General features: G+C 32.6%; 1 protein-coding gene across 12 annotated transcripts in view; it reads right to left on the bottom strand.

Annotated features, from left to right (window-relative positions):
- LOC144838464 (myoferlin-like) overlaps positions 1 to 25,772 on the bottom strand; it is a 66,000-nt gene that overhangs the window by 6,019 nt on the left and 34,209 nt on the right. For all 12 annotated transcript variants that reach the window (XM_078693837.1, XM_078693845.1, XM_078693844.1 and 9 more), the window contains 12 exons: positions 25,292 to 25,396; positions 24,994 to 25,119; positions 24,497 to 24,652; positions 24,092 to 24,183; positions 23,538 to 23,708; positions 22,902 to 23,047; positions 21,908 to 22,136; positions 21,659 to 21,754; positions 20,095 to 20,233; positions 19,812 to 19,911; positions 15,954 to 16,138; positions 14,298 to 14,407 (listed from right to left, as the gene is read on the bottom strand). In XM_078693837.1, the coding sequence (XP_078549963.1) occupies positions 14,298 to 14,407; positions 15,954 to 16,138; positions 19,812 to 19,911; positions 20,095 to 20,233; positions 21,659 to 21,754; positions 21,908 to 22,136; positions 22,902 to 23,047; positions 23,538 to 23,708; positions 24,092 to 24,183; positions 24,497 to 24,652; positions 24,994 to 25,119; positions 25,292 to 25,396 (1,655 nt within the window). The remainder of the gene's footprint in view (positions 1 to 14,297; positions 14,408 to 15,953; positions 16,139 to 19,811; positions 19,912 to 20,094; positions 20,234 to 21,658; positions 21,755 to 21,907; positions 22,137 to 22,901; positions 23,048 to 23,537; positions 23,709 to 24,091; positions 24,184 to 24,496; positions 24,653 to 24,993; positions 25,120 to 25,291; positions 25,397 to 25,772) is intronic.

The raw sequence follows: 25,772 nt of genomic DNA, 5'->3' as shown, positions 1-25,772 counted from the left end.
GTACTTTAATATTAAAGCTTAATGTCAAATTACTGAAAAAAATAACCTAATAAATTCTGCAATGAAGAAATGATCAAATTTAAATTATATAGTTCAATACGATGATGGGTTTAATTCCAAGTATTTCATTCATAGACAGGTGACATGCAACATCACAGATAAGCCTGTGTTGTGACAATACAATAGGCGAAATTTGGATATTCATACTGTCAATTAATGCCTTAGGAAAACATCTACAGCTAATTATATTATTGGGCAGGGTAACGTTTGACCTACAAAATCAGAATCTTTAATATACACTGCACAATTTACTATACTGCACTGCACAATTTACTATACTGCACTACACAATTTACTATACTGCACTACACAATTTACTATACTGCACTACACAATTTACTATACTGCACTACACAATTTACTATACTGCACTACACAATTTACTATACTGCACTACACAATTTACTATACTGCACTGTTCATCTGACTACAACAATGTTAATTGGTCAAATGTTTTTTCCTACTGTTTTTTGTTCCTCAGTACATTGAGACAACTTTGCTAGTAAATCAGTGGACAAATTCCCTCATTATTGGAAGCTAGAAGCATTTATATCACTATTTTTGTTTTGCTATTATTAATTCTCATCCTCATCAACATTGAAAATAAAAACACAAGGAGAATGGGAGAGTCACTGTGTTCACATATTACATGACTATTCACTACTATTATTATAGAAGTTATTGAACGGTCATCTAAAATTGTTTACGACGTTTTCGTTTAATAAGTTTATTTTTAAAATCGTTATGTTTTATTAAGATAAAGCTGCAAATTCAAAAACAAATCTATGATTGGTCTTTAGTAAATTTTGTTTTAAATTAATAATTATGAATTATATAGATAAAAATATAGCAATTTGAACGTCTATTTTTAACCGCAGAAGGGGTGAACAAAAGTATCAACTTTAAAAGTACACTTGGCCGGTTCAAATAATTTGAAATAAGTACAAACTTATTGTCAGTAGCAACTTAAGAATGTTGACAAATAATGCTTCTTACACTATTGTTCAGGCCTATTCATAAAGAACACAATTATAAAATGTATACTTTACCTTTTAGTGAACCTTACCGATAGCTGACTCAAAACACTAAGGGTTTCCTGTAGGTAGGGGGAGTTACTGAACCTTACCGATAGTTGACTCAAAATACTAAGGGTTTCCTGTAGGTAGGGGGAGTTACTGGTAACATTTGTTGCGCTGGGGGATTTATTGCATGTTATTTTGGGTTAAACGGTAATTCTTAAAGCTTTTACTATTAAGTTGGTTCCTATGTTAGGGTTACATCGGGGTTGTAAGCCATTGAACGATTAAAAGTAAACATCTATAGGAAGAGCATTTTCAATTAAATTTGTACTGACATTTGCATATTAGGCCTAATAACAATCCGTGGCAAATTGGTATATCCATATGTTGAAGAAATCATTTTGAAAGTAAACATTTCTGAGAAAAACTTTAATGTAATTTGTACTGGCATTTACAGTATAGTATCATTGACAGAAATGTGTCCAAAATATGTGCATTTCAATATCACCTTTTGGTAGATAATGAATTTCTGGGAAAAGTAGGAAAGTAGTTAGGGTTATTAATAGCACTTATTCTGAGCACAAGTTTCAAATGAAATACTTTCTACTTTTTTCATTTATGCAGTTGATAGAGCAGAATTAATGAAAATAATTATACACGGATTCGAACAAGGCCACTGTAAGGACACATTTGTACAGGTCAAAATATCTGGGCTTCAGTAAGATTTTGGAAAATACATAAATATGTTTTACAACACATGTCATGTGTTCAACGTGAAGTGGCAAATTATTGAAAGGAAATTCAATCAATTTGTTGTGATATAGCTAAATTCCTGTTTAATTTTCTCACTCCTTTTGTCTTTTTCTAACTTAAAAAGGTCAAACTAAAGGCACCAACACTAAAAGTGACCAGAGAGGGAGCTAGTGACATTCTATGCATTTTAATCACCATAGAATTCATCATTTTGTCGCAATGCAATGAACTGAAATTTTATACTGTACTTATTCTTTTTTATCACCTTTTAAGCAAAATATCTTATTATTATTGTTACCTGTATTATCCAAACTCAGTACATTTTATATATTATACTGCAGTTCAATATTTATTATAAATAATTATAATAATCATTTTATATTTAACAAGGAAATGATAGGTCACAACAAATGTGAGCATAATAATCAAAGTTGCTCTAGGGCTAACATACATACCAGTAATTATCATTGTATATCAGTGAAAGGCAAGGCTGTAATTTACCATATTTGCACAAAAAGAAAGGACTGCTAGGAAGGCGATATTGATAATAAGAATTGCGTTACTGAGAAACTGATGTGAAACATACTTTGGAAGTATCGATTAAATATCAAATTTCAGTAGCACATACGGACAATGTTCTCCATTTGTATGTTACACAGTTACATAAAAGTGTAAAATTGTACACTTAGGTGAGGCCAAGTACAAGTAGAAATGAGTGAGAGTATGGCCTACAAATATCAATCATGGAGGGTGGATCGTGATACTATGTAACTCGCTTCTCCTTGACTTTTCCAACTCTACGAATCTGCATTTATCAAGAATAATTCATTTTATGACAAATGTCTCTGATTGAATGCAATTCCAAGTGACTAATCAGTTTCCAACAAGGGTTTTCAATAGATAGTAGAAAGTGGCGTCTAAATTGACAAGGGGCTTTCAGCGGGGGGCTCCACGATTTGGTGCATGTTTCCGGGATTTGGGAAAAGCGACGAGTGGCTGTAACTTTGGAATATGATCAACTGTATTACTCACTTTATCCGGCTGTAGTCGTGTTCAAATTAATGATATTTCTAAAGAAGAAGTGTCATTAGCAATGATATTGGGAATCAATTAAATCAAACGTACGCACGAACGCACAAAGTTAGGCAGGTTGGAATTGTAATAAGTTGTTGATGTGCAACTTTCTAAACAAAGTTAGAATACTGTGACGGTGTGAACATCAGTACGCAAACAATTGTCATTTATTTGTTCTTTTCTAGGTCAAGACGTAATTAATTATTTCTTTGAAATAATTTTGGCAAAGAACCAGAACTGTCTTTTCCCCCTAAAATTCCGTTTTATAGTTAACAATTGTTACCTTGACAGGTCAAACTATTTGTGTTTTTGCAACTATGAATGGCACAGCAAAGTTAGATTATTTTATATTTTTTCACTTGAAAAAGCAACAAATAAATAAACAAATCCAGAAGATTTAATGGCCAAACTGATAACATATAGGAATATTAATGCAATCAAACTTTGCTACATATACTTTACAACTATATGCATATTTACCAATCTTTAAAATATGTCCTACAGCATACGATTATAATATCACATATTGGCCAAAAGGGAATTAAACGTCAGCTTAAGGCATAAGTACATTTTTTTGTACTAATGTCAAATTAGAAAATAAGCCACTATCTATAAAAATCTGAAAGTAAAAAAAAGTAAGTAAAATAGAGTGTGGACTGACAAGGAAGAGCATCAATAAAAATACCTGCTATAAATTGTATTACATAATTATCAAACATAATAAGGAAATTAAGCAAATCTGTAAAAGTTCAATCTGCTAGCGGCAATAATACTATTAAATTTAGTTTTCCTTTCTAAAGATGATATCTTTCTCTTAATGGTCAAAAGTATACACTTTAGTTGACCTCTTTAAAGCTACACTTGCATGCTAATGTTGTATACCATATATATATTTTGATATTCGTATCAAAAAATTAAACTTTTTTATTTAAATTTGTTCTGTTTTTTTTCCCAACTGTATAATCCAAAGGGTTACCTTTTATAGACAGCAGGTTAGTGATCTAATAAAACTATAAATCAGATTAGAAGTAAAGTATGAAAATTAAACAACCTCTCCCAGTGAGATATGAACGGACTCTTTATGAAACTGGACAAACAGGTTTGACATGGTCAAGTATGGTATAGTAACCTTGACTCACTATCCTACCCCCATGGCTAGGGTTCAAGTGTTTAATTAATTAATTGGACCACTTTATCGGGTAGGCCAATGGTTGGTAGTACTTTTCAATAGGTTACCTTTTAACATATCAAATCCAAATTAAAGATGCTGAACACACAAATTTGAAAGCTGTATTGGAAGACTTTATACAAATCACAAATAATTTTACAAGTATAATCTATTTTTAGATGATGATATCGATTAATTTTCTTTCCAATTGAAAAAAAAATATATATTATTGCACACCAAAATCTTGCTATAGAAGATAAAATGTTTCCTCCAAAATGTTGTCCCTTTAAATTATCCCGCTTGCTGTTAAGGTCAATTAATTCATCATAAAATGGATATTACGATACTTTGACCGAACTGGCCATTCTCACGTACGCATTCTTTGCTAGGACAAGATGATGACTTGTCCATTAATTGGATTGGTCGGTACGATTTCATAATCTTTTGGAAACAATGTTGATGTATGATACACTGTATGTTGGCACCCCACTGTAGTCTACTATAGTATTTATTTTGTGGTTAATGTAAATGTTCATTTTACCAATTTATCAATTACTCCTAATCAATAAATTCTGTTTATTGCAACTAATAATGAAAATTACTATACATTGGGTAATTCCTCAGAACGATGGCGTTATATACTATTATCAAACCGCAACTATTTTTGGATTTAACAGTAAGCAAAAACTATTTACGATCAAAAAGAATTTATCTAGCATTGACATAAAATTAAATTAAACTAAATTTATAGAATGAGATGCAAATTCACTCAGTGTGTAGTGACTATAACCATACAATTACCTTTAAAGCATTTATTAAATTAGTTTTTGAAATAAAAAATATAGAGGTGTAGAGTAGTAGTTAACCTCAATATTTTATATCCTCCCTAAGGTAAAACATAATAACACCACCATAGCACACAGATGAAATATTTCCAGATTCCATTGAAATTTGGTTGGTGGACTTCAAGGGGATTCAATTTAGAGTAAAAATAGAATTTTGTGGATAAAATAACCAACGGAAACACACAAAACAAAAGACATCTTCATTCTGAATGAATTCAAAGCTAATGAATTTAATAGAGGGCTCAGCAGTGGTCTGCACGCACTTAGCACGGTCAACTTGTGGTAAGAATTCAGGTACCAATATTGGGGTCACTAGAACACTAAAGTCAGAAGAAACGATAACAAATATGATATATGATTTAAATTATGATAGAAATGTGCAGTGTGTTGCATTGAATATAAAATGTATTTATTTTTAATTATGTTTCTATTCATATTGTCAAATAAAGACAGTAGTATACAGAACATAAATGCAGAAAGACAGTGTTCTGACACACTATAATTAAGTATGTGATATACTTGGGTTGCATAAAAGACACTAAAATAATGTTTGATGAAAGGGCTTAGTGGGATGGTCAGTTGTCAGTCACTACATCACATGACAACTCTGATAGAAGTGAGGTGATAGGATCTGGGTCAGCTGATCTCGCCTCCTGGACCCCCCTCTGGAAAGGTGTTGGTAACCCACAGGAATATCCTGCATCAAGGTCTAAATGAAACGTGACTTTGCTTCGGTCACCTGACCTTGGCCAGCAAAGGTCAATTGTTTTTTACTATACTGTCTTTCTTGATCAGAATTCACCAGTTCACCGTGAGGTCAAGCATTGTAGGGGCTGATTTCTAGGTCAATGGGTTACATTGGTTACACCAATGTTTGCCTTCATTTATTAGGTCAATCAATTTTAAAAGGGATTTAACTGGTCCGATTATCAACTAACTTCACTGTTGAGTAACTATGGTCTCATGTGGTCTCTTGAATACGATTTGATTGATTAATCAATAAACTGATCAACTTCCAAAATGTAAGGAACTCACAAAATTAACTGGGGCACAGTTCAATGCAAGTTTACATTGAGCAATTGTAAGCAAAGGGGGAAATAGTCCTGTCATTGTCAACAACAATGAAATGAACCAAGTACAACAAATAACGATGAGTTTTTCACCTCATGTTTATCTCTAAATAAAATGCCTTCTCATATATTTAGGTTACATTTCCTAGAAGAAAGTGGCTGGATATAAGAGATCAATGTGGGGTATTGGACCTAAGGGTAGCTGGCTAGGTACAATTAAACATAACAGGTAACACTATTACCCATTTGACCTAGATAAAGTTAACTGTTCAACTCTTGTCAGGCAATGTCCTCTCTTTAGTTTCTTTGTATCTCTACATTTGTAAAGTACCTGGTTTATTTTAGGTCACTTAACATTCTTATTTTTATGGTTCTGGTGGATTATTTATAACTTGAAATTTACTTTCCAACTGTTTAATTATTAACTTTGTTGCGGCAGAAATCTTGCGCAAAATCATGAAAAAGAAACGGTGTGTATTGTGCACAAAGTACCATGTATTTTATGGCGTAATAAACATTTATGAACAAGTTGTTTTTTTCTGTTACTCAACTACAGACTAATTTGTTTATAGGATATAGAAAAGAAAAATATTAAGTAGATTAGCTAATCTCTATTAATATCAACTATCAGGTTCATCCATCCCTGGGATGGTGATGAAAGACTACAACAGCTTATAAAAGAAAGAAAGAATATTAACAAAAGCACAGTTACCTACAAAGAAGAGGAGATCAAGGCTATGCAGAAAGCAATTAAGATAAGGGTTAAGGAACTACGGAATGAATATTTGTATGAAGAAGCAAGCAAGTTAAATGAAGCCCACCAAAATAGAAAAATATTTGATTTATGGAGAAAAGCTAAGAAGCACGGTGATGTTATAAGAAAAGCACCAAAGCCTATAAAATGTCCTGGATTACGTGAACACTTTAAAGATCACTTTAATCCAGACCAATCTAGCCTTAAAATCCCAGATGAAATTAGCACACCTCCAGAATATATTATCAACCTGAGACAACCAGAATTTGAGATAGACAATGAACCTCCGTCCAAGAAAGAAATTATTGATGCAATCGGACATCTAAAAGGTCGCAAAGCTACCCTAGATGTCGCTTCTGAAATGTTGCAAGTCGCCACAGAGAACCCAGTATTCGTCGACCATGTACATAGACTGTTTGAGGAAATTTGGAGAACGAAAGAAGTACCAAGTGATTGGGGACTGTCCAAATTAACAACCATTTGGAAAAAAAAAGGCAGTCCACTTGATCCATCAATGTATAGAGGAATATCGATTGGGTCTACATTTTCAAAGATACTTATGGTTATCATTCTTTCACGTTTTTCCATCTTTTATGAAAGTCAACTTCTACGCACACAGTTTGGATTCAGGTCCAACAGAGGGTGCAATGATGCTATATATGTAATCAAGCAGATCCAGGAAATTGCGTATCGCTCAAATCGCAAACTCTATACATGCTTCATTGATTTAACAGCAGCATTCGACCATGTGAATCGTAATCTTCTTTTCCTAAGCGTTCGTAATAGGTTTCACTTAAACCAGTCTACTACTATGATTGACATTATACAATCACTGTACAGCTCAACGAAAGCATACCTTGCTGACGACGATCCGAGTGATGATAAGTTCGAAACATCTTCTGGGGTGCGACAGGGTGGTATTGAGAGTACCAGCATGTTTAACCAATATTTTGATTACGTTATTAGAGTGTTCAAACAACGCTGTAAAGATGCTAGTTTGGATGGCCTAATGATACAATACCTAATTCCTATTGAAGCTACAAATCGTGCTCAAAGACGTAAAGCACCATCAAGGGGCATCTATGACGACTTTGAAAGTGGCTATGCTGATGACTTTGCTGTAAGCTCCTGGTCACAAGAAGAACTGCAAACCATTGTGAACATCTTGAATAAAGTTTGTTTGGAATTTGGTCTAAGAATTAGTGCCCCCAAAACAGAAACCATTATATGGAACTGGAAAGAGGAAGTTGAAGAATACCCAAGATGCATCATACAAATTGGCGGCGTACACATTAACAACGTAACACACTTTAGATACCTTGGTGTATGGGCTACCTACAATGATGTTCATATTGGAGATCAAGAAGTAAAATACAGAATCAATTCAGCCAAAGGAGCATTTGCAGAGAATAGAGCATTGCTTACCAACAGAACGATCCACTTACAAACAAGAATGATGTTTCTTAATGGTCTAGTTAGGAGTAGACTCACCTATGGTTGCCATGCTTGGAGGGCAACAGGAAGTGAAATGTCCAAACTTAGCACAACATACAAAACCTTCCTAAGAAGAATGCTAGTGAATGGCTTTCAAAGAGTCTGCCCACCAAACCATGTAGACATATCCTCAGATGAAGAAACAGATGAAAACTATATAGACTGGCGTTACGTTATTGATAATGACGATCTCTACAAAATTACTGGCTGTCAACCGCTAGAAGAATATGTCTACAAGCAACAATTCAACTGGATCGGACATGTAATTAGAAAAGAAAATGAAGATCCTACAAAAATTCTTACTTTTCACACAACCCAAAGTAAACGAAGAGGTCGGAAGATACCATCAATACTTGATAGAGTTGTACAACAAAGTCAACTTACTAGATGCAACTTCATTAGAGCCTGCTTCAACAGAAATTTATAATTCCCAGCAATGTTTTAACTGTATATATGAACTGTTTATAAGTTGTTTTGTGACTGTGTAATTTGGTAGTAGTCACTCTCATACTGTAGGCCTACATTTAAAAGTAACACATCCAAATGCCAACTTTAAGTCAATGGCTACCAGATGTCTCTGTGAGACGGTTATTTGAACCAGTACCAGTACCAGTACCAGGTTAATTAATTTAATCTACTTAATCCCATCCGTTGAAATCTTAATTAAATACTCTAATTTCCTGGCGTCAATTGGGTAATTACCTTTCTGCGGTTTTTAATTTTTTATAGCAAACAAATTTTGTAAAGAAAATTGTTAGTGAAAGTGAGCCATTAGAATTGGTCAATACAGCCAACTTTGTATTTATTTTCGTTCAAAATTTACGGAATTTAAGATTTTAAACTGTCAAAAAAAGTTCACTAATCTAATTCCATGGTTTCTTCCTTCTCTATTTTGTTTGTGTTTTGAAATACCTTAACAGAAAACTTAATATTTTCACAAAGCCATTTTTTATTAAAAATAAACACAACTTCCTGAAATATAAGTGATCTTGTCACGTATGAAAACGGCTACGCCAAGAAAAAGTGTATGAAGTACACAGCGTTCTGTTTGATCTCTTATCCCATAGGAGTAGGCCTCAATGATTACAAGAAAAGGTTTTAAACTTCTGTTTTGTGATGAATTCTCTTTTTCAAAAGAGGAATACAGTTTTTTTTAAAGAATTGATGACAAACTAAAAAATAGGTTCTTCCAGAACATGTATTTTTAAACGGTGTGAAATGTACTGTACAACCAGGGAAGAGTGAAATTAATTAGTAAGTAATTTCACTCTTCTCTGATACAACCAAAATAGCTCGTATTGCATCATGGTATCACTGAACTTTAAAATTAAAAAAATAGAAAGAAGAAATAAAACTGTGGCTAAAAACAGTATACTGTAAATTAATGGAATGCTTTGATGGCACTGTTGAACTAATAAGATACCGTAGTTGGCGGGGATCTTTAACATTCATGCATGATGTATGCTAGCAAAGGGACTCAAAATACTTGGCCCAAGGTTAGTCTAGACATGGAGAATGAACAACAGTCCGGAACACTATTTCCGATAGAATGCTTCTGCATTATGTAACTTGAATTTCAAAGATGAGTTGCAAATTTGGTTTTTATTGTGCAACACTCAAATGAAAGTTATATCAATTTGAAAATTCCAGTAGGCTTTTGTTAAATAATGGTGGGAAGAACCCATTTATGCACTTCAATGGAACAATTTTATAATTATATTTTTCTAAACCATTTTTTCCCAAACAACAGATCCTAAACAAAGACCACTCCAATACCACCTAGTCCAAGTGGTGCAAGGCATGGGGCAAAAGCCCCTGGTTCAGCACTCCTAAGGGCTCTCCGATGTTGCAGTTGCATTGGATTGGTCATGCTCTGGGGCCTCTGGGTTTAGCCAGTGAGTGCGCTCATCATAGCTGTTACGTCACTGCCTAGTACTACCAAATATTCCAAGTTTGAGGTGGGTAAGTGAACAAATGTAGCACGCACGCTGGCACCATTTATAGTGATCTTATCTCATATAAGTTATATGGATTTAATGTAGCCAATAATTCGCTACAAAGTCATGATTTTAATTTATCTAATCGGTTGTCCGATTTAAAATCCAAACAACCCTATAAAAATTCTTCTTTTATTTGATAAATTCAAGAATAATCCATAAAAAATATCAGAATCTTTTGTCGGCCAAACAGTTAAACCACTTGAGATAAATACAATCTTTGTTGAGGATGAAAAGAAGTTTTTCATTGCAATTAAATACGGTAGAATAACAATTGTTTCTTTGTGCATTTTTTAATCTAAAAGAAGCTAAATGGTTTTAATTGTCCTTAATTTCGGTGAAAAACTCGTCAAAAGGTTAACTTTATATACAATTGAAATTTGAGTTGTTGATATTCTTTTTTGTAATCGCAAGTTTACCAGATATTGATACTATTAGTGTCAGTAAGCCTGGGGCAGTCTCGACTATAGACATAGCCCTCGGCACATTTGAGGGAACAATTTCAGGGTTTCTATTGTGAAATGATACCAAGTTTTCATGTGTAGTGTTAATGGTAAATCTTGATTTTCATATGCTTTTGAAATGGGCGTAAAAATACTCTGCTAGCTGGATGCTTTGAAAACATGAGCAGACAGAACCACAACAATTCACTGCAGAGCCAAATTGGCCTACTTTTTGTGAACTTGTGAGGTGGTGAAATAAGTTAGGTCAACGCTAACAGATACCCATGTCCCCTGACCCAGGTGTAGAGGCACTAGTAACCCTCCTTTGGGCCATGTACCCCTGGAGATTTTGGGTTACCATCAAACTTTGGCAACATATTTTAGCAGCAACAACAGATTAATATTAAGTTACCATGATCTAACAAAACAAATAAGGATTTGTGTATAATTGGCCTTCTTACAAAATGAAAGTTTGAAGAAAATAAATTTATAATTTTTATGAGTTGTTTATTTATTAAAGTGACATAAAACTGGCATTGTTTTAAAACAAATATTACATTTGATGAAAGGTATGTTAAGCATCAATACAATAAAAGCATAAACCATAGTTGAATGTAAACCAGTTGCTTGTCTGTCTGAGTGTAAATATGAACTTTTTATTCAGGGGTATCAGTACATGATGAATGTTTGAACCCCGAACGGCCGATGGTCTCTCACCGAGTGACCAATAACATTTTCACTGAACTAACCTGTTCAACTTTCTTTGAGGAAACAACAACTTGGAACATACACAATGTATGATAATGTAAAGGCTTGATAAGGGCTCAAGTGCTTGCTCAAAACACTAAATCAAACCATTTATCAGATTACTTTAAAAATCAGAATAGCTACTTAATAATGATTTAAGAGTATATGAATGTATTGATTTACACTTATTAAGAAATTGAACAGAAAAAAGGTTAAAAGTTACTAGATAAAATTGATTTATTATTCACATTTTCTTGACTATCAAAACTTGCTTTGGAAATAAAAATTTTATAGGAAAACACAAAATTGAAAATTGAGTTTGTTTTTGTGCTATTTTTATCCATCTAGTAATATATTTTCCTTTACTGTTGAGAAATATTTCGGTAATGAAAGAGAAACAGAAAAAAAGGAATTCATTTTGAATATTATGAAATAAAGTTTATCAGGATGTCACAAAGTTTATTGACTTTTTTATATTGTAAAGTACATGTTATTTACTTAAACCCTAAAAGCAATATTTTACATATTTCTGAAATTAAAATTAACTTGGCAAAATTCCAAGTTATTTATGTTGTAAAGTTGTTTATTAGCCGACTGTCTGCAACATCAACTATTTACCTTTTCATATCCCTTATTATTCATTGGAACACATAAAGGAATTTCAGACATAGTAATCTTTAAAGCCGTCACATTGCATTCCTACCCTTTGTCAATAATTGGCTAGGTATAGAATAAAGGTAAACAAACGGTAATATCACTATTGACTGAGGTATGCAGTTGGAGGCCAAAGGTAAACATCAAATGAAAATATTATTCATACAATAATAGGACAAATTAAGTCACTGCATTTCAAAGAAACTTTAGAAACTATTGAGGGCAGTCTTCAAAGTACAAACTTGTTTCTTTGTGATTGAGGGAGCCATTACACTTTTTTACAAATATTAAATGATAGTGAAAGAAGGAAGGATATTTAGGAGAAATTAGTTATACATTAGTTGTAACATTAATGTATAATAACAAAAAAGAAATTGAATAACATTGGCGATAAATTTTATGAAGAAATGTAAAATGCATTGTATTTAATTTCTTGAGGGAATGCATCAATTTGCAGAAACTATATATTTTTTTATATATTCTGCGAAAATGGTCTATTATGTTTCTGTGACGTTAGTATCACATTAGGTATACCATCAATCAATCTAAATTTATAGTATATATAATGTCATTGATTTGCTTAACATATGTTTCCTAACCAATCACCAACTCGAAGGGTTAATTATTGACAACAAAATACTATTGATGTGTATAGAAAGAGCGGTTTTTTTTCGGTTTTTGCAACCATCGTGGGGATGGAAGAACTAACCTAACTTAAGAATTGACGTAAGCAACCAATAACAGCATTTAATATTATAAAAAGTCACTCATGAACTTTCCAAGTGGCCAAAGTAACAGAACCCTAAATATGGAATGGATGTAACTTGATGTCAAATGATTTGTGGGATCAGAAACTTATAAAAAATGTTTATTTGTTTGTACTTTTTCCAGCTTTTTCTTCATTTCTCTTATGCATTGATTAATCATCGGTTCAAGTAAAGTCCACTGTTTACGAAAAACAATGCCTGAACGACGACGATAAGTAATTAAGCATGGTACAATCAGTTGCGTGGGATACGTCCTTCGATGGTGCAATCACATTTAATCGCTGCCCATCCGGGAGAAAAAGAAATCATGCGAACAGACTATAACTTGGCACTGGTAACTTTGTGGTGGGTGTAGTCACAAAATGTTTGACATTCCAGTGAACTATTTATCCAAATTAAGAATTCTATAATTAATCACATTTGATATAGCCTGACATTAAACAACCATGCATCATACAGCATGGCACGCCAATATATATTATGTTGCACAGAGAAAAAGCGTTTTCCACAGAAAAAACAAAAGAAATCGGAGAATTTTATGTGATTATATAAGTATTCAATTAAAGAGTGAAAAAGTAATAAATACTAAAAAATGAATAAAATTACAAACATTCATACATAATTAAACATAATAGGAATAATTAAAAAAATCTTGAACTTTGAATAAACTCGGCACATGAATGCCATTGGACAAAATTTTACATTACGTTGAGTGAATAAAAAGAGTTTAGTGATTAGCATTTAAGAATAATAATATGATGGGGAGTACAAATTTTCTTGGTCCTAAGGCATCCACAAAATCACGAACATCTGCCCACGATGACCTATAGCAAGTACATAACCCCTTTAACCTCTGTGACCGAAGAAAGACCCATCACTGAATCTGGAACAATGTCAAGCAATATATTCAATCGTAAATCTATTCGCCCAAGAGGACTGGAATGACCGGTAAATCGTCACTGATACAAATATCTCCATTGATCTCAAAGTACCAAGGAAAACAATAACACTAGGTTTATATTTTGTACAACCTCCTGTGAACTTTGTAAGGGGAAGGTCCTTTAGGGGAGCTTAGATACTGGCTAGTTTGTAAGCTTCAAATAATGACCACCACACCAGGTTAAAGAAATTTATCACCCTCTTAAAGCAATCAACTTTCAGGCAGAAAGCCAAGATAACAAAGTAATGTTCAGAAAAACAGTTGAAATTGTGTAAAATATTGAAATATAACAATGTTACTATATCACCACAAGCAATATGGTAAAGTCCACCTTATGTCACAATGTAAATTATTTAAATTCAATATGTTACTATCAACTAAAAACATACCTAGCCTAGAAAATTGTACTGGGTTTTATCAAAATGTAAATGCAAATCAATGTATTCATAGTGGTGAATAAGATGAGGTTTTCTGCCGACAGCTCGTTTTAAATAAGTGATTTGTAAACTTACTTTGGTGGTTCCAACGTGGGGTTAGCATTAGGCTCATCTCTAGCTGGGCCAGCTGGCCTCTCCAGTGCTTCAGCCTCATTTACTATCTCCATCTCCAACTCTAGTTTACCCTGTAATATTAATTAAGGTACAACTTTCATAAAACTTTTTCCCTCACATCAAATATAGCATTTATTATGTAATACAGATTACCATATTATATTGATTTATTGCAGATTTACCTATATTTTTTAATTCATTTATTACTTTTATAATATATTTTATATATATTTTGTCTTTAATTCTAAAAATAAGAAATGTTTTCAGTAGTTTTAATTGATTTGTACTGTTGTATTCCACTATGTAATGTAAATTGATTGATTTTTAAAGCATATTTCAGTTTTTACTATATTTTAAATATTGAATGAACACCTGGACATAAGATAATAACCTCTTGGTTAGCAACTTGGACTTTCTCTGCTTCACTGCCTCGGGTGAAGGCCTTTCACTTCGACCCTTAACAGGCTTGATTAACACTCGGATTTAATGGATTAACCCCAATATCATCATGCTAAAAATATCCAAGTTAGGATTACGTACCTTATGGTACAGTATTAACCCTAAGTAAATGACTTAACCCCAGGTAGACAAAAAAATGCTAATCTAAGTTTGGACTAATGGGCTAATAAAATGTCCATCAACTTGACGTACACTTTATTCAGTCTATTACCATTATTACAACTATTACTTCAATTAGTTTACTTATTTTTTTGCAAATATTCTTAATGTACTTCGTATAAAGTACAAATTACGTCACAGTAGTATAGGGCAAAACATCTGACCAATTACTAAACACCCTAGCGCAAAGCTACTCCACAGTAGTTACAAACAATTACAATCCATTATTACAACTTTAATAAATTATTTGGTGTAAAAAAAACTAATCCAGAATCCAGAGTAGCCTATAACAACAGAGGCCTCTCATTGAATACAATTAATTTTCTAATAATTATTTGTGTTATCTATTATACATTTATGCTATTTTAATTATGCTTCCGACATTTCAAATTGTCTTAAAGATTGATCATAATTCTGTTATCTTTTAATCAGTTTCTATTGTAACTTTTTTTTCCCAACATGTTTTTCCAATTGCCTTTCCCGGTGTATATCCTTTCCCCATCTGGAATTTTAACTCCATACCCACAAGCATAAAGGTAATTCCCTTTATATTGATAGCCGGAAGTGATTTTATTTAGTTCTCATGTCCTCCAACAGTATAAGTTTCCAATCTGTTACCAATTTATTCATTTAAAATCTGTTGAGCAATAAACCCAAGACCTCCCTCAGGTTTTATATATAATAATACAAACAATAACAACAAATAAAGGTAATGTAACACTATATAATAAGTACAAGTGTTTGAAGCATTTACATCATTATGTTAATTTTTAGTGACATTTAAAACATTTTGTATTTTTCTGTGTTTGTATATATTTACATCTAAATATTATCCTATAATTGGCGATTTTGTGCTGTTGGATGTAGTTGAAATAAAATTTTAAAATTGTTAGATTACACAAATTTGTCTTGTGAGGAAAGAGTATTTAAAAATTGTACATTTTTTCAAATAAATTTGTGTTTTCAGTATTACATACAAATACAACAAGGTAGACATACAGTTAACTCTCGTGTTCCAGTTTCCTCACTGATACAAGGCCACCATCCGTTGAGTCGTTTCTGCTCAAAGAGAGACACGCTGGTGACCTCCACACCAGCTTTGTTTTCTGGCAACTTTTCCAGAGTGCATTTTGATGATTTCTTTGATGGTGAAGGCATTCCATTCAGGTTTAGTTCAAGTGTACCTGAAATTAAACAAATTAATTAAATTACAATAATACATTGAGATATAATTTATTGTAGATATCAGTATGGTAAATTTTATTGCTCTTTACAACCTAAATTAGCCCACATACTGCTTTCGACTATTTACCCCTTTGACAAGATTAGGAAAAATCTGGGGTGTATACACACCAGCAGCCGAGGTATACAGCACATAAAACAACTGTGTTGATGCCATGATATTCATGTTTTGCTATGCAATGTGAAGTGGTATCATTCATTTCATTTTAAAGATGTATTGTCCCTTGAAACACAAAAAAATGAAGGTAAAAATATTCTAAATTTAAATTGGCCATATCAAAGTAATATTAAAGTTATTCACTTTAAGTCGAAAATTCGAGCCAAAAGCAACAAGTTTACGTAATTAACAGGTAAATTAGTTTGATTACATTTCGTCTGGAAAATCGTCGCGAGCGAAAGTAAACAAAGATTTCAAACCACGAGTACGCATTATGCATATGCTAATTAGGATTGTTTACAACTCGTCACGATTGAGAAGGTATTTTCACACAGATCGTGAGGAAGTTTTATGATTATGCATACAGAGTAGCCAAACAAGCGCGTTTCATTATGGGGTATGTTTTGATCGAAAACTTTGACTGGAAGTCAGAGTTATTTTTTTAACAAAAAAACGTCTGTATTTCAGTTAAATGATTTTTTTTTTGACAAATTTTTGGTGATAGTTAATAACTATTATGATACTTCAAAATGACCCACCTTTTTTCGAAATCTGTTATTTTTTATTTTTTTGGAATTAGTCAAAGGGACAATACATCTTTAAGTTAAATATAGTACAAAACAAACAAAAAACAAGGTAAAACATTCAATTTTAGGTTCGAAAGTTCAATTGCGAATCAATTATGACTGTAGACTTGGTCTACAGCACCTGCTAAAAAATATATTTTGAACATTACTATAAATAGTAAATCCACTATCCACAATTTAGAATAGATTAAATACCAATTTAATTCTTTTATTTTTATATTATGGTATAGACAGACATTGTATAATAGTTTAGACATGTTGCAATTATAGTATTTAGTTTTAAAATAGAATTTTTACTTAAATATATATTATATATAAATGAATAAATCAAATATAATAAGCTTGAAGGAACTGTCAGGCGAGTTTATATGCAAGAAAACAAAAATGTAAGGTTCAATTATTATTAAAAATTAAATTGACAAACGGGGACACAAATTGAATCTAAAGAACATGTTTACACTGTCAAAAAATCACAGAAACATAAGAAAACAGATACGCTTTGCTTTCAGAAGAAATGTAATCGCTAGGTTCAACTGAAGTGCACAGGATCAAAGTAAAAGAAATTATGATGATGAGTGATGGATACATGAAGGAAAGAAGGTAAGTCCCATAGGAACACTGCAAGCTTCACTCTTAACTCATCATTGTCAATAATATCATCTAATATCTTCAACTAGCTTGTAGCATTTGTTATGACTTGTTGAACCGGCCTATTTTATTCTCAAAGCAATATAAGGTCACAACTGACCATTATCTGTTACCAGTAAAATTTACAAATTTCAGACATTCATCCGGTGAACATGATGCTTGATATGTGAAACGTGTAACGCATGACGGTGAACACATTTGAGATCAGACCGGGGATAAAGACTGGAGCCACGGAATAGGCTTCTTATCCAGTAAACCTTAGCGAGGAGTAAATTGAATTAAAGCATTTCCTTTTGGAAAGCTCTTTTGAATTTCCGCGGATCTTAAATTATCTTTGTCAATTTCTTCCCAGTTGGCAATATGTTGAATACTAATGTAGTATCATGTGGAGGTCATCACTATTAGTATTATATAACAAAATATATATTTAGAATTTGCAACTGTTGAGAAATATATAAATGAACAGTATCAAATTTGAGAATAAACTTTATTTGACTCTTGCATTTTAACACAAAATAAAGCCAGACAAAATTGAAATAATAAAATGAAATAAAATTTGAAAATCTAATTTTTGTAAAATTTACAAATGATGACAGTTATATGAAAGTAAGAAATTTAAATGATATATAAATACAAATTTGAGAAATGAACTATTGCATGATAACACAAAACAAATCCAGAAAATTTGAAATTAAAACTAATTTTATAGAAAAAAAAAAGAAATCATAGGTTTGTAATTATTGGCAAAAAGTCATACTTTTTAATTTTGAAACCACTGCCAATCAAAGAGGGCAGCAAACCATATTTTGAGTAAACTTTACCAATCACTCTGAATTTACGAAAATAAATTAATTTAAAACAAAATGATACAACAAAATGATATAGCAATATTAAAGGTTTAACTTGGAATAGGAATATTAATAGTTAGGAAGAGGTTGCTAGGAATAAATAGCGGCTACCTCACGTATCATATTTCAAAAAGGAAATTGACCAAAATGATAATTTAATTGGTTTTAATTCTCGCGTCACAATCATTAGGTCATAAGGACTGGCCCGAGACTGACCTTTGAGGACCATAGGGATGGTGAGTAGAGGGCTTAGCAAAGTACAGCTGCTGAAAACTAAGCAATGGCGTCAATAAGCTTAGTAAAATTAGGGTAAACGCCTTATGACATAAATGGCGCCAAGGACATGGACCCTAGACCCTAATACTTTAGCATACTCATTTCATTGACATAGTTGATGAAACAATGAAAAAAAAATAAGGGATATTGACGATTGAAAATAAGTAGGAAAAAAATAGGATTCTTTAAATTTATAAAAGAAAAGTCAGTTTTCATTTACAGAAAACCTATATTAAATGTGTTGCCCGAAAGCTCTGCTAATTTTTATGGCTTTATCGTTTTGTTTATTGTATATCTCCACTAAGATCCAGCCACTGATACCCACAGCATTGTCATTTTTTCAGTGCTTATTTTATTTTGTATCTCCACTAAGATCAAGCCACTGATACCCACAGCATTGTCATTTTTTCAGTGCTTATTTTATTTTGTATCTCCATTAAGATCTAGCCACTGATACCTACATCATTGTCATTTTTCCAGTAATTTGCCTTTGGATTTATACATAAACAACATGTATAATATAAATGCAACACATGGCAAAATCAAATGTTGGTATACAGTTTGTGGTACACCACATATTTTAGTTTTTAACAGAACTGTTTCTCCCACTCCAACAGTTCTTTTCAGAACTAAATATACGTGGTGTACCACAAACTTTATATCAACATGTCTTATTTTTGTTAAAAATGTAAAAACATCAAAATACTCAAATCATAAAGTCAACAGACATTCTATGAGTTGACATTAAAATTGATAGTAAAACAAGGGATTAAAAACTAACTGTGTCCCACCCACATAATTAGCTTTTTACCTTCCTTTCATGATGTATTACATTTGGGTTCAAATGGCTGTGGTCGGGATTACCCTTGTAATTGGATACTCCCACGTGAATGAAAACCGATATCTTTTCTCAGAAAATTGTCTGACTAACTCGCATATGTTTTTAAGTATTGTAAATTGATTTTACATTTTATTTCATCATTGCGGTAGTTATATATTGTTAGGTTAGGTTTCATGATCCACCAGCAAGCGTTATTATAAACAGTTTTATTTACTTAGAGAATGTGGTTAGTTTAGTTATAGAAAGAATCAAACTTACCTAAAAAGTCATCAGGCGAGAACTTGTCATTATCCCAGATCTGTAGGATAAGTGTTGGTGGTACTCGCACCTCAGTCTTGTCAAGGCTCCAGAAATGATCCTTAAAAAAATAATCCCATGTTTATTTTACAAATATGATGAACACTATATATATAGAGCTTTCTACTTATGATGACCGAAGGATTAGGACCTACACATTGATGGGTCATCGGTCATAGACCTAGAAACCACCAAAACTATAAATAATATAGCAAGGAAAGGAAAAATTAAATATATTTGGTACCTTCTTTTGAATGACCATAACTTGTTCTGGTGGGATGTAGTCAAACTTGAAGACAAATCTCCAGTTGAAGTTACCCTCACCATTCAATGATCGGTAATGGACATCGGTCTGAACCTTTTCATCTTGGCCAGCAAGCCATCTGTCAAAAAAAAAATATTGTTCACAAATGTGAATATTATGATAAAAAGCCCTTTTCTGTAAACTTTATAGATTACCCACTAAAGAAATGTGATGTCGGTATACTTGATAACATTTTAAACAAAATTTGTAGGGAAAATCCCCTATTTTACTAATAGCATCTTAGTATACTTACATGGATGACAGGAAGAAAAAATATTTTAGAGTTGGTGTATTTTTTTACATTTATTTTTTTGTTTGGCCTTATAGAGCCTTGAGCACTTCCTAGTGGATATGGGTGCTTTAAAAATATTATCACTGTACTATTAACATTTGCAAAATTGAAAGCATATTAATAACATGAACTACTTTTTTTTTGCACACATTCAAAACCAAATTTAGTTCATGCCAAATCCTATCCATTAATGTTACAAGTACAGTAAATCCTTAACCATATAGTTTGATCAGTAAAGACAGTTGGGGACGAAATTAAAACCACAAGAAGAGTTCACACATTGCTGTGATTATACTGCTAAAGCTGTCCGTGATCCATCACGAAAAAGGAGGGGAAATTAGTTGATGGTGTTCGTCAAAAGACATGTGTATGATGTCATTCGAGGCAAATCAAAAACATATTTTTTAACCGGTATTTTTAACATTACCTGCGTAAACTTTTGAACTCAAATGCTACAAGCTCTCCTTCCTCTGATCAAATACTAACAGAACAGATGAATATATAACCGTGCCTTTCTATGATTTTACTGATATTACATGTACTTTAGTGTGTGAATTCAGAACATAGCAGTTATTTTGAGTGAAACAAACTAAGTCCGGACCTAAGTGGCTACCAATAATCGCTGGAGGTTCCTGAAATTTTGAGTCAAAGGTGCAACTTCTTCTGATTGTTTTGGATTTTTATGGAAAAAAACTGTGCATGGCATATACATTGTTTACTATAAATGCCAATTATAAATTTTCCCAATATTTCACTTTTCTCCAGGTTTTATTATCGTTAAAAAAGGCATATTATTGTTATCTGATAATCATTATTTTTGGATGTCAATCTATATTTAAAATAAAATCTGATTATCTTTTTCTATTATGTAATGTTTTATTGTTTAAAATCAAAAGATAAGACAATTTATCGATTAAACCCAAAAGAAAGCAATAGTGACCTCGTGCCACTGTAACCTGACAATCACTCCAGCGCAAATCAAACCCAGACAGCTAATTCTATCAATACATTTAACTTCAAAATATTAAATTTAGCTTTGTACAACAACAAGCAAGTTTTAAATTACACGATGCCTGTAGAGGCAGCGTGAGTAAGAACATGTGGTCGTGGTTTCCTTAAGATAATCTCACTTAATGCTTTATTAATCTGTAGTTAATCAGCGCGCTAATCATACTTATCATCTTCTAAATCCTATTCGTCTGTAAATCTTACCCTTTAATGTAAATATCACTCATTCTTTCACCGGTGATTGAAGTTTCATCTAGTTTGACGTCTTTTGTGTTCCAGATAATGCAACGAAGTTCATATCTGAGGAAAAAATATAATTACTAATAATATGCAGGTGGAGTTAAGTACCGAGTTAATGCAAAAAATTAGTCAATTTTTATTCATTTGTCTTCAGAACTTTATTGCGATAGGCACTACTCCAAAAAGGAGCGTTTATTAATTAAATTCACTTACGACTTTGGCTGTCTAACTTGCACATCGAAAGGTGTACTTGGGAATCCAAGATGGATTGGGAATACATCTACCCACATCTGGAGTTTACCCTGCTCAATGTTCGGCAACATCGGACTGTATAGAGGGCGTGTTTCAATGTGCTCCTGGACTAATGGTAACATGCGGAGTGCATACAGGGCCAATCTCTCCTCAGCTGGTCCTTCATGTTCATTATGGATTTTATTAGCCTCTACAAAACAGAAAGTAAAAAAGTTATGTAGTAAATTAGGACCATGCTTGTCCTTACACTGACCTATACTTGACCAACTTGAATGACCAGACGATAAATATATGATCGCTAACAGACGTATCTAAAGCCTGGTTTAATCGGGGCAATTATCAGCCTTATTACTTGATTGACCGACGTGTGCGCCCATGATATATGGCAAATTGAAATAAAACCAAGGATTTCTCGTGGGCTTAGGTAAAAGCTTACCATCCCAAAGCAAGGCTATTCAAAGCTGTGGGATATTGAATGGTGATAGATTGGCTGTAAATGCTAATCTATATTAGAAATGTTCCCCTGTGATCAGTATATGTGTAATAACCTACATAGACTAGACTATTATCAACATTGGGAATTGGTGATGTGAGTGCAATAATCTTTACCATCACGCAATAGAGACCAACCCATATTTGACCCAATGGTTGACCCAACAGGTATTGGTAAAAGGTTAGCATTGAATCATTACTGCCAATTTCAGAAGTTTGATAGGTTGCATTATGTCTGTGTGATCCTCAATCTGCAAATCTAGGAATACCTAAAGCTCTGTCTACACTATCAAACTAGTTTGACAAAAAAAGTATGATGTGCCCAAATATGGTAGTGATGTGCCCAAATATGGTAGTAACATGACATCATTATGTCCATATATGGGCACATCACATTTTTTTTGTCACATAAAGTTTGATAGTGTAGACAGAGCTTTAAACCTCCAGGAATTTTTGTACTTACCAAAATCTTGGAGGTTGTACATTTTGCCATCAAAGCAGAGCTTACTGGCGCCATAATAGACTGGGTCAGGCAGACTGTTACTCTTGCAGTACTTTTGTAGAACCTGTGTTGGGGTAACTGCATCTCTCCATACATTTGGTCCAGATCTACAATTGTAAATACATACATCATTTTATTATGTAAAATATTGCCTCATTTAAATACAACTGTGTAGTAGGTATATAAGTACTTTAAGTGTTGATTACCGTTCTGAAACCTGTCACATAATTTTAAGACGGTCTGCATTTTCATTAAATGCCTTACGATACTGATTCGCACTCGTAATTTTAGTGGTATTATACATGACATACATCATTATATTCAATATGGTTATTGTCTTATTTCATTAAAATTCCATTTAGGACAATGTTTTACACAGAAGTATAATTAATCACCAATTTACTCTGGGATTTTGTGAGGCGATGTGAAAAGATGATTGCTGTAAAGCTCTGTCTACACTATTAAACTTTATGTGCCAAAACAAATGTGCACATATATGGACATGATGATGTCATATCACTACCATATTTAAGCATATCACTACCATATTTGGGCACATCAAACTAGTTTGATAGTGTAGACAGAGCTTTAACCTACGTATTATAGGTGGCTTGTAAACCACAAGTAGCACGGTATTTAGTGAGGACTCGATTCTCAAGATCAATGATGGTTTCACCAATAACGTCATCACTGCTAAGGAAATCGTAGTCCATTACGCCAATCTTTAAGTCTTTCACTACAGGAATGGAGGCCTTGATTTCAAACATTCTGAAAGAAAATAATGAATAAATGCTTATAAATGAAATAAAAAGAACAATGAAATATGAAAGAATAGAAAATGTATAGTACGTATTAAAAAGGTGAAATTGGATGAGTACATAAATAATAATAAAACTAGAAACTGGGCTTTCTGATGAACCATTATTGGTTGAAACTTTAATTGGCAGCACTAGGTGAAATTGGATGAGTACATAAATAAGAATAAAACTAGAAACTGGGCTTTCTGATGAACCATTATTGGTTGAAACATTAATTGGCAGCACAAAGAAACACTAGAAAGGGACACAGTATGTGACTGTATCACAAAATATAATGAATGAAATGAATGGATAGAAAAGTAAAATAATTAAATACATTTATGTGGAACTTACCTTCCAAACATTGGATTCAATGTGTTGGGAATGTACGAATCATTTTCTTTTATCTTGGTCTTCCCTAAGGATACTTTTAAGTAGGGATCAGCCTGTAAGCAAAATAAACTTTTATAAGTATTGAAATCAAATACACAAGTTACAATAACTTTCTTGCTATTACATATAATAGATAATATATACCAGAATATTGACTAAACAACATGATTCTCAATATCTTCAGTTACTTTGTATGAAGCAACCAGTCACACATTTGGACTTTTTAGCCAGCATGGTTAGTTTTAATGCCTACTGGGCATGCCAGACCATTGGTCTTTGTTAACTCTTTCTTGGTAAACATAACCAGCGACTTAAGTCCAGTGCGATCATGGCCCTTTGACTTTCTCTATATATCTGTATACTTACAAGTCCTGAAGGATCTTGAGGTTGAAGGTCAATTGCTCTGATGACGTAAACGCGAACAATACAATCCATTGGTGCGCTGCTTGGTAGAGATTTGAACTGCTTAGGTGGTAGGGGAGCCTTGAGGTCTGGAGGCAATGGGTAGACACGGAACAGACCCTACAAATACACAAATAAAACATTACTTCTTAAATATTGGTATAAATGTTTTAATGACGGTACCACAAATGATATCTGTCTGAACTGAACTTTATTATATCTCTTTTATATCAGAGGCAATGAGATGTGCAGTAAATTGCAGTCAAATTTACAGTCAATAAAAATTAGAAAAACAAATTTCAAAATATTTACAAAGTATGCTTTGTCATGACAAACCACTGAAAAAGTTGTCATTGGTCTCTCATTTAAGTATAGTTTGTGATGACTTTTGTTTGTGAATTGTGAAACAGTAGTATAAATGTAATAGTGTAGTATTATTATTATTAATGTAGTATTAATACCTTGAATTCACCAACACCGCTGGATTCCTCATCTTCTTTGGTCTTGCCACGTGTCAGGTCGTATGTGTTGCAGAAATCAGTGAAATTGTCAAAAGGTTCAACCTTCTCAAGGGGACAGTCAAATATCTGGAATAAAAAGTTCCATGATATTAAAATTAAATTATATATAAATAAAATTTGTACACTACACATATTACAAGTGTATATAATTATCTTATTTCTTTCTTCACAGATAATTCTCACCCCATACCCATTACAAGAGTCATCAGTAAATAGTATATTATTTCTTGTTTCCTACCTTAATTGTATCATACCCCTTCTCCAAATAGCTACCACATTTTTCTTTGTCTCCAATTGATCCATAGTACTTGGACCACCAATCAATCTCCTCCTCCAATACATCCTACAAAGTATCAAAGGGTTTATTAACAGTGATTTTGATTGGTTAATTTGCTGGCTAAATTAGTAATTACCTATAAAATAATAAAAGCATAATCATAAATGATTATCAATTAGTACATTAGAGTATTTTAGTTTGCAATGAATAAAATGAATATTGCAAAAAATATAAAATACATTATACAATTTGAATAATAAAAATGCTGAAAATGTATTGGAATTTGCAACTAGCAAACTATTTAAATAAATACAAATGTTTTGTCAATTTTTTTTTCAAAATTAAAAAAAGCATAATTTTTTTTTATTCAAAGGAAGTTCAGAATTTCTGTTTTTAACCACACAAACCACAATTAAGAGATTTTACTTCTTAAACTTTGCTT

This window comes from Antedon bifida, chromosome 3 (genome assembly GCF_963402885.1).
Source record: "Antedon bifida chromosome 3, ecAntBifi1.1, whole genome shotgun sequence".
Taxonomy (NCBI): Eukaryota; Metazoa; Echinodermata; class Crinoidea; order Comatulida; family Antedonidae; genus Antedon; species Antedon bifida.
The sequence above is the reverse complement of the archived record's forward strand: the minus strand, read 5'-3'. Positions and strand labels throughout refer to the sequence as shown.